The sequence below is a fragment of the Sinocyclocheilus rhinocerous genome, unplaced genomic scaffold (genome assembly GCF_001515625.1).
Source record: "Sinocyclocheilus rhinocerous isolate Xijiao unplaced genomic scaffold, SAMN03320098_v1.1 scaffold1097, whole genome shotgun sequence".
Taxonomy (NCBI): Eukaryota; Metazoa; Chordata; class Actinopteri; order Cypriniformes; family Cyprinidae; genus Sinocyclocheilus; species Sinocyclocheilus rhinocerous.
This window is the reverse complement of record NW_015630974.1, coordinates 6,328-16,975: the sequence shown is the minus strand read 5'-3', so window position 1 is coordinate 16,975 and position 10,648 is coordinate 6,328. Positions and strand designations below refer to the sequence as shown.

At 38.3% G+C, this 10,648-nt stretch overlaps 1 protein-coding gene across 1 annotated transcript in view; it reads left to right on the top strand.

Annotated features, from left to right (window-relative positions):
- LOC107740787 (m7GpppN-mRNA hydrolase-like) overlaps positions 1–6,701 on the top strand; it is an 8,071-nt gene extending 1,370 nt beyond the window's left edge. Inside the window, exons 2-10 of the mRNA XM_016553288.1 lie at positions 701–867; positions 1,724–1,785; positions 1,874–2,026; positions 2,118–2,230; positions 2,328–2,423; positions 3,720–3,843; positions 4,034–4,114; positions 4,961–5,012; positions 6,416–6,701. Coding sequence (XP_016408774.1) covers positions 701–867; positions 1,724–1,785; positions 1,874–2,026; positions 2,118–2,230; positions 2,328–2,423; positions 3,720–3,843; positions 4,034–4,114; positions 4,961–5,012; positions 6,416–6,549 — 982 coding nt within the window. The 3' untranslated portion in view covers positions 6,550–6,701. The remainder of the gene's footprint in view (positions 1–700; positions 868–1,723; positions 1,786–1,873; positions 2,027–2,117; positions 2,231–2,327; positions 2,424–3,719; positions 3,844–4,033; positions 4,115–4,960; positions 5,013–6,415) is intronic.
- Positions 6,702–10,648: the final 3,947 nt, after the last annotated feature.

Here is a 10,648-nt window from a genome sequence, read left to right as displayed (position 1 = left end):
CATTTACAATGAAAAAAGTACTTGTTCATGAAAGAGGACAAATAAAAGAAATGATCTTGCTGTATCAGTGCAGTCACAAGTGAAACTTGTTATATACAGCGACAGAGACTCGAACATGTAAGGCCACGTAGTCATTTTTTTATCATTAAAGCCAGACATTTTTTTTGTACTAGTGACCTTTAATTTGGAGCAAGAGAAACTGAGGGAGTGACTTTTTTGTGTCAGACATCTGATTGGTCCAATTTCAGTTTGAGATCTCTAACTCAGAACATAACCTGCCCCCGAGCAGGTTAGCCGTGGAGTGTAAGTTACTATGGCAATGAACGCTGCTAAAAGCCAAGCCACTTTCATGGTACCTAAAACCCAGGATTGGTGCAAACTAAACTGAAATTTACCTGGCTAGCCAGCTAATCCGGCTTCATGGTACAGGCCCCTGATCCAGCTAATCAAGCCCTTCTGGCTTATTTGAAAACTACATGGTTTGTGTGTTGGAACTAAACTCTGCAGAGCTCCAGCCCTCCAGGAACTGAGTTTGACAGCCCTGTGTTAGATTAAGTTCTTCAGAAAACCAGTGTGCCACGTTATTTAAAATGCCTTGTTACAAAGCTCAGTGCAAATATCATTAAATCATCCTTAAATGTGCTTTTGACTCATGATGTTGGCGTCATGGTTTCAGTATTTTCTGTGTTGTGTCTTGTAGTCGCTTCATTCTTCACATCCCCAGCGAGGAGAGGGACAATGCCATCAGAGTTTGCTTCCAGATTGAGCTTGCCCATTGGTTTTACCTGGACTTCTGCATGCAAAATTCACCAGGACTGCCTCAGTGTGGGATAAGGGACTTTGCCAAGGCTGATATCCTTAAGAGATGTTATATGAAAGCATATTTGGGCCAGAGAGAGTACTGAGTCTAACACACAGACTAAATGCACAGTTTTTCTGAAGTGTCTTTGCCTTTCAGCAGAATATTGCGTTGGAGAGCCACAAACCCCAACACACACGTTTAGCTCATTTAAAAGCAACAGAATTGTACCCAAAGTGCTGCACAATTCAGAAAACAAAGAACAGAAAAACAGTCGAGGGAGCACATGATCTTTCTTTTTATTACTTTATCTACTGGCATTTATAGCAAATATAGAGAAAATCAAATTTGCAACAACAAGGAGCCTCATGAATAAACATTCGACAGAACTTTACCCTTTCCTCTTCATGCGAATCTGTTCATGACATCAGAAACATCTAGCTAACGGTTCACAGACATCAAACACTGTCTTCACGGTCACAAGCAAATATATATAATATAAAATGCCTTCTAAATGCGATCAAATTCTTAAAGTGTGCATCGCACCTTAATTGTTTATGTAATGTAACTGTCATCGAAAGCGGTTCACAAACTAAAGATTTAAGGGAGAACTTTGCTGCATGAGTGCATGATTGTGCAAAGTATAATGGTTCCGAAATGTGCAGGATTGAACGTCAGATTGGTTTGTTTGGATTTATAGAAACCTGGGGTATATTCCAGAAAGCACGGTTAACTTACCGTCAGCTAAACCCTGAACTCTCGGTTGATTAACCCCAAACCTTGCTTACTCGAGGTATGTGGTTCCAAAACCGCGCTTGGGAGTAAGTTCATTCAACTCCGAGTATGTTCCTGGTTAAGACTCAAGACATTCTCAACAGAGCGACGAATCGACAAGTCACTATGGAAACGGACGCTACAAAAAAGCGCTTTTTCCTAAAGGGAAAGTCAATGAAGATGAGGCTTTCCATGACTGCGCTGTGAGAGAAGTATGCAGCTTTCTCAGCTTTCAAAATATAAGTGTTGAGAGGTAAGGGTAATGAAAACCACTGTTAAGGTTGTTTGATTTCTCTGCAGGTTTTGGAGGAGACAGGCTTTGATATCCGAGATCGTATCTGCCAAAAAACATACATTGAGCAGAGGATTTCAGATCAGTTGGTTCGATTGTACATTATACCAGGAGTTCCTAAAGACACCAAGTTCAACCCCAAGACCAGAAAAGAGATAAGGGTATGTATACATTTTAATACTCTATAGAAGCACATGTGTTTGATTGTCTAAAGCTCTGATTGTGTTTCTCTGCTCTTTTGGTTCCTGATAGAACATTGAATGGTTCTCAGTGGATAAACTGCCTTGCCACAGGAACGATATGACCCCGAAATCCAAGCTTGGACTGGCTCCTAACAAGTTTTTTATGGCTATTCCATTTATGAGGTACATCTTCTCATTAATGATGTTCTAGAGTGATCCATGTTCATGTTTTGTTTGTTGTGTGGAGTATGAGTGTGAGGTGTAATGTGCTCATCTGCAGGCAGCTCAGAGAGTGGATTGCCAAACACAAAGGAGAGTCAACGAGCAGCGATGAGGATTTTGCGTCCAATGGCAGCACACCAGGCAAACCATTCCGGTGCGATCATTCTTGCTATAAAAGGCATTCACCATTACATTTTCACGTGTGAAAAGATGTTATGTTTTACATAACAAGCTAATAGTGCAGTAGCATTATAGTGCTTCAGCTCTATGGTAGGGATGGACCAGGATGGTGGGCTGATCGACTAATCGTCCAATAACTGAGTATGTTAGTGGTTATGCATTTAAAGAGGGACGCAATTGTCAAATAAGAGCCAGCAGACTAATTATAGTTAATTCACATATTTGTTTGTTGACTATCTGAAGACTGCATTATCACTCATTATTTGTGGGGCCTTAAGACTGACTTGTCGTTCAGAAGGCCCACTGATTTATGTATTAAATTGACTATGAAATAATGGTGTATTTCATTCAAATTATCATTTCAAATATCAAAATATTACAATTTTATAAAATATTGCACAGAACAATGGTATTTAATTAAAGTTCCAGTATGTCCGGCCTTTATATTTGTAATATTTAATATTTTTTAATACTTTTTTGGAATTGTTATAAATTCCCATCTGGTCAGCAGTAGTACTTTGTAAAAGAAAAAAAAGACCAAACAGTCATCAAAGATGAGGATATCTTTGAGCCCAGTTGGATATGAGTAATATTTTTTAATACTTTTTTGGAATTGTTATAAATTCCCATCTGGTCAGCAGTAGTACTTTGTAAAAGAAAAAAAAGACCAAACAGTCATCAAAGATGAGGATATTGAACCAAAGTGAAAAAAGTTGTTGTTTTTTGTCATCAGTTGAGCCCAGTTGGATATGAATATTAAAAGGTAAGATTAGATGTTTTATCAGGCTATTATTCTTTTTACAGTTCGATACCTATGTGTTGCAGAAGGCCATGTGACTGAGAAAATAAACTGTTTGGGGTTCAGGGTTTTCGTCTTGAAGTCTGGACCATTTTTATATCAGCATCTGCAAACAATATTCAGTCATACCATTTTTTTTTTTTTATGAAATGCTCTTAACATGCTGATTAATAATGCTAAATGTAGACAAAAATGTATTGTCACAAATCTGGTTTATTGGAACCAAAGTCATATTAATGAAAGATCATTAGCATAACAGTAGTGCTACTGTTGTTATTGTGTCTCACGGTCCATTGGAATCAAACTGTAGTCTGGAGGACTAACTAAACATAGTGTTAATGTTTCTAGAACACTTCAAGTATATAATCTTCTGCACAGTTACTTGTGCATTTTACTGCATGCCATAAAATGAGCAATCAGGTGACTGTTGAAATGATGACATGCTCACATTTTTGTTGTTCCTCTTCTCAGCTCTAAGCCCAGAAGGTCTCAGATGTTGGTGGAAGCGTCTCCTGAAAGCTGGTCCAAGCAAAAACAACAGAAACCCTTCGGACAAACCTCCCAGAGCGAGTTAGTAGACGTGCTTAAACCCAAGGTAGGTGTTCACATCACAAAATATTGTGTACACATATTACTGCTGTTTCGATTAGGTGCAAAAATCTACAGAAATCCACAGTATGCGAGAACTGAATTCAGATCTTATTCACAGTTTTTTTTTTCACTTTCACTAACTCTTTCAGTGTTATAATGCTGTTTCACTGATTGGTTGGTTTATTTTCTTGCAGAATCATGTGAAAGGCAACAGCAAGAAACACCAGGAGTCTCCAAACCTGAAAAAAAGAGCTAATGGTGTCAGTCAGCAGCAGGTAAGCTGCTGCACACATTTACTGTACATTACAATAGGGCTGCATGATAAATCGAAATGGAATCGAGATCGCGATTCGACAGAAGCTGTGATTGTCATGTGTATCTTTCAGTGAAGCACGGTTCTGTGATCAGCAGTAAATCTCCATCCAAAGGCCAGAGGGCGCTCTCGCGCTGAAACTCCAAATACGCCTCGCAGAAGAAACCCAGAAAATGCCTATCGCTGCAGCTGAATAAACAGAAGATTCAACTGCTTTCATTGATTCAACATGACTGATAAACACACGACTACAGCAATATACGGTTTATCTGAGTTATTATTATTATTATAATTTTCATTAAAATAAAGTATATTTATAATGCATAGCCTTTTATCACTGCTTAAATACTATGAAATATGTTGCGTGCCTTATTCTGTGTAAGAAGCCACATCATCTCACAAAAGGATTTATTTCAAACACTCGACTGACGTTATGAAGGGAGTTTGGAGTAAAAACATGTTATTAAATGTGGTATTTTCACATGCTTTCAGATGGAGCAGCATTTACTACACAGAGCCGTAGTTCACTGAGAAGCTACGCAAACGGCTTTCATAATCGCGAACGATTTCTTCGATTTCAGAATCGCGCAATAATATTGTCTGCATTTTTTTTTTTGCGTAACTTGTCAATGAACTACGGCTATGTGTAGTAAATGCTGCTCCATCTGAAAGCACGTGATGATGATTTACTGCTGATTACAGAACCGGCTTTTTTAACAAAATGCGCATGACAATCACATTCGATTAATCGTGCAGCCCTACATTACAATAGAAGTTATAGTTGTGTAACACTATATTTACTTTGTAGAAAGATGACAAGAAACTTCAGCCCAGAAGACTGCAGGATAACTTCGACACAGGTAAATAAGCTTTTTAAGAAATGATGCATTAGGGATTAGAAATGGGGCTTTGTGATTATAGCTAAATCAAATGAATTGTATTTTATAACAAGCAAAATCCTCACAAATATCCAGTATGTAACTAGAATTGATGAGTGTTTGAATGTTTTGTGATGCATGAGAGTAAGGGTGTGCTCAGATTTGCGATCAGGATTTCTCCATGCAGATTTCACAACAGGTTTAAGTTGGTCACGTGGATTTGCTGTGTTGACCAATAGAAAGTAGGGGTGGGAGAAAAAAATCGATTCTCCGATGCATCGCGATTCTCTCTTCAACGATTCTGAGCTTGTTTTTTTTCCCCCGCAAATGGCACGTGTGCGCGCTAGAGACGCGGCGGGCTTCATTGCGCAGAAGTTGCGCTGTGAGACACGTGTGCATTGCTTGACAGTGTGTGCTTCCACCCGCCGTGTTTTACTTTAGATATGCATTAATTTCTGCCGTTTGGAATGCAGTACTATTAGATGCACGAAACTCGCGCACTGACAGACTTTCACGTGCGCTTTGTGTTTGTTGTCCTGAAGCTCGATCGCGGCTGCGGTTAAATGCACTTGCATATACTTTTATATGAAATTGGTGTAAATATATGTCAGTTATGTTTTCAGAGCAGGACAGAACATCTGATATATCGAAATAGATCTGTGCATTAGTGTAAATGCAGCCTGTTAAAGCTGCCACTGTCAATGATCTCATAATCAAATGGCAATAATGCTGAGGAAAAAAGAAAAGCCCATAACTAGCCTATTGTCTGTAAACTTTCGGATACTTAAAGAACACCTATTTAAAAAAAGTAACTGTTTTAAAAAGTAGTCTGCTTATATAATAAAAAAATTAAGTACATTTTGCACAAATTAAATTTGATATAAAATGTATATGAAAATATAGCCATGTGCAGTAATATTGAAAACTGAGAATGTGACGCATCTTGATATTGAGTTGATAATGATAATCGTAATTGAATCGTGAAACCAGTGAAGATTCACACCCTTATTTTTAAGATGGCAGTACTGACATACAGAGATTCCAACTATAAACAAGAAGCATAGAAACTGCAATTTTGGTTAAAATGTAAAGTTGTAAAATGTATTTGCACAGCAGAAGAATTAATCAAGAATGGTTTTGGAATTGGATCGTGACTCCCAGAATCGGAATCGGATCGGATCGTGAAGTGCCTAAAGATTCCCACCCCTAATAGAAAGCTGCTTGATCGTGTGAGCTGTGCATCATGCATCGCTACACTATTGACAGTGGACCTTTTTGCTTTCGATCACACCTTATGTTTATTCATCAAATAATTTAATGCACGAATTTAAAATACTGTCCACAACTGTTTTCACTTTTCAGTCATTCTACAATTGTTTTTGCAGATGCATCTGGTGACGTCTATGGCTGTAACGGACTGGCAGACTTGTGTTATGAGGAATACATCCACTCCTCGCGGTCTTTCCTCCGCTTCAAATTTGACAGAGAGGCCATCATGAAATCCTGCTTCGAGTCCTGAAGTTCTGCTGTACTGCCTCTGGTTTTTAAAAGATTTGAAGCAGCAAATTTCCTTAAGATCTACAATTGGATCTTCTGCGCTGTAAACCTGTTAGTCGAGATGCATTGTGTGTTGGACCAAGATTACAGATAAATCCAAAAAATTCATTTTTTCACAAGACAAATGTCAGTTCCTATTCATCTGGATCTGGAGTGCTGTTAGCTTGACTTCTTTTTAGACTTGATATTTATTCTAAAACTTGTGCCCAATTATGAATGCATCATTTTGTCACTAAAGAGAAGTTTTTCTTGGTAAACTTGCTCTTAGTAATCTGTTAAGAAACTAAATGGTTTGTCTGAAACACACTTAACAGTAGTTTGGTTCGGAGCCCCTGAAGTGTGTATTCTGCTCTTGTTGTTTCAATGAGAATTCAGATGTTACAATAATAGTCGATTCAGCTGTATGTTGAATTTCTATGGCTGAAGTCGTCTCAGTGTTCGTTGTGTGCTTAAACGTACAACCTTGCAAATATAAGAAGCTGCTCAAAAGCATGCTTTCAGAACGTCACATGACTGGTACTGTACAGATAGGGTTGACATTACTCGTCCAACAGCAGTAAAACCCATTAAAGCCCTATATACTGTAAGTCCTCAGTCACCAAATGTCTGCTCAGTTTGATGCGTATTGGATTTTGCTGTTTGATAAATGACATTTCTTCCATGTTTCCCAGAAATTGTTTTCTGTTGTCATTTATATATTTTTTATCATGCTTCAACTGCTGCCCTGGTTTCTTCACCCTCCACAAGGTTACAATACAATATTCATATTTTCTCTGTGAAATGGCACTGATATCTGTGGTAAGTTGATTTACAATTATGCTACATGATTTGCTTAACCACATTATCTATGGTTTGTATTGTCATTTATTTTCTCTTACTCATTTTTTGGTAAATAAAGACACTTTCTTAAAGAGTGATGGTCTATTTTGCCTTTCCACATTAAAAAATATACATCCTCTTTCACCAAGAAGGGAAGCAAGGATTACTTTGGCAATATTACTTGTGCCATCTTTTCTAATATAGTCAAAAATTGACAACACATTGAATCCCTTAATAAAGAAGTAAAATGAAGGAAATACTTTAATTGTAAATACTTGGATTGAGATCTGGGGATTTAGGAGGCCAAGTCAACACCTTGCCTGCCTTCTCATAGTACATGGGTGTCCAATCCTATTCCTGGAGGGCCAATGTCGGTTACACTTTATTTCGATAGTCCACTTTAGACATTCTATTAACTATAAGTAACTTTGTAACTACATGTCAACTAATTCTCATTAATTTGCAACTACATGTCTACTAACTCTCAGAGTAGACTGTTAGGGTAGGTTTAGGGTTAGTAGAATAAGTTGACAAAGAAATTGTTAGAAGATATTAAGCAGACAGTCTACTAATACTCTACTAACTGCTAGTTGACATGTAGTTGCAAAGTTACTTACTGTTAATAGAATATCTAAAGTGGACTATCGAAATAAAGTGTTACCCCAATGTCTTGCAGATTTTAGTTCCAAACAGCTCCGACACACTTGTCTGGAAGTTTCTAGCGAGTCTGAAAACCTTGATTAGCTGATTTGGGTGTGTTTAATAAGAGTTGGAGCCAAACTCTGCCAGACAGAGGCCCTCCAGGAACAGGTTTTAGCTCTTCTATGTAATCAGACTGGACGGTTTAGCCTTCGCTCCCCATATGCATCAGTGAGCCTTGGGCGCCCATAACCCTGACACCGGTTGACCTTCTTTACACTTTTTTTGGTATGTACTAACTACTGCATACTGAGAACACCCCACAAGACTTGCCATTTTGAAGACACCCTGACCTAATCATCTAGCCATCACTATTTGGCCCTTGTCAAGAAATTTCAACAACCGGTGGTTCACTTGCTGCCTAATATATCACATCCTCTGACAGATGCCACTGTAACGATATAGTCGGTGTTATTCAACTCGCCTGTCAATGGTTTTAATGTTTAATGAGGCTGTGGAGCAGAAGAACCTGCAAATTCATGACCAGCAGATGTCATCTGGAGAAAAGTGGTAACCTCAAAATGAAAAAGTGTGCAAGATAAACACTTCATTTAAGAGAGCTGTTATCTTGTACAGTGTTGGGGAAAGTTACTTTTAAAAGTAATGCATTACAATATTGCGTTACTCCCTAAAAAAGTAACTAATTACGTTACTTAGTTACTTCGATTTCTCTCAATATGGCAACACAAGAGCTGTCAGTCAATACATGGGGGAAAAAAGTAACTGGAGTTACTTGTTTGAAAACGTAACTCAGATATTTCCTTCTAAATTAAAAAGTAATGCGTTACTTTACTAGTTACTTAAAAAAAGTAATCTGATTACATAACTTGCGTTACTTGTAATGCGTTACCCCCAACACTGATTTTGCAATATTCAATCCCTTGGCAGAATCCTATCCCCCACTCACCCCAAAGCAACTATTGTCTTTTATTAACTTTAACTTTATTTACCAACAGGAACATTGGATGGGAACTTAGTGCACATCTTTCAGTAGATGTGGGCAAAAGAATCTCACCACCATTAATGCAAGCATGATTAATGTCTTTCTCTGTCCAGTGGAGTAAGGTCTTCTCTTCCATGAACGGCATCCCTTTTCCTTTAAAAAAGCTAAGGATTGTGCTGCTTTTCCTATTGCATCACTGACTGTGCACGAGACTCTGACTACTCACTGTGTCATGAAAACGTGGGGTTTTTCTTCTCCAGTTTGTAAACAGTCTATGAGCTTATATATGAGCAGTCTATATGTTCTAGATTCAAGAACCAGAATGTGATATACTGCATATATACGTGTTTCCTTGCCATCAGTTTGGAGAATGGATGAATGGACAACATCTATGACAGATTAAATGATGAATCATTAACATCTCAAATTGCCCTTAGAGTTGCTGAATGAAAATTTTACACTACTGTAATGAACAAGTGCCACATCAAAAATAAAAAACTTTCATAACGATGCGATCACTGGATCATGTGATGTTGAATGCTACTGGAGAACTGCAGCTAATAAATATTATGACTCAGTGAAAAGATGGGAATTTCCTGGGATTGTGGAATAATCCTCCAGTCAGTTCCTGTTTTGTTTATGGCTGAACATGATCCCAGAATGTTCGACACAGTGCTGTGATGCTTAAACAAAGAAAATTAAACGATAATTTCAAATCATTTGGGTTAATGATTGTGTGAATTATAACACCACATTGCAGCTCATTGGACATAATTTTGTCCACTGGAATCCTTGCACATCTCATTTGTAATTGACATGACAGAAGTTACTGATTAAAAATTTCTCTCAGAAGAGAGTTTATATAATCAGGATTACAAGACAGGTCGTGCTTTGTAATAGTTTCTTATCCACTTGTAGGAATATTATTCTGCTTCATATATTGCACCTAATGGCAAATGACAATGGAGCCATCCTGTAAAGACAGAAAAGAAGGGAATGATGAATGGTTTTCCGCCCACCAAAGACTTAAAGTCAGTTTTTTCAGTACTTATGTCACCTATTACTGATGAACATGGGCATTTTGGGCTTAAGTGTGGAATCTGTTGATAACACTGCGGTAACTGTGCATCTACAGTTATTGAGTTCTCAGAAATGTCCATCCAATGAATGATGATTCATCCATTCTCCAAACTGCTTGTCCTAGGGTTGCAGGGATAGTAGAGCCGATCCCAGCATCTCGGGCCAGGGATGGATGGCCTCTCATACAGACATACTCACTGTTTGAGTCAAGTAAGCCTATGGTCAAATAAGTCTCTCTAATTCACCTATCCTTCATATCAGTTATGTCTGATTATGGGGAACCAGAGCACTGCAGGGAGAACATGTAAACTCCACACAGAAAGACCTTCTGAGAGTTTATTGTCAAGTAGCATTGACAGTAGTGCAGGGGTGTCTACAGTACTCCTGTTTCTGGAGGGTCAATGTGCTGCAGAGTTCAGCTCCGCCTGCCCCAAACATACAGGTCTGGAAGTGATCCTAAATGCCTTGATTAACTGGTTCAGGTGAGTTTAATTGGGGTTGGAGCTAAACTCAGCAGAAC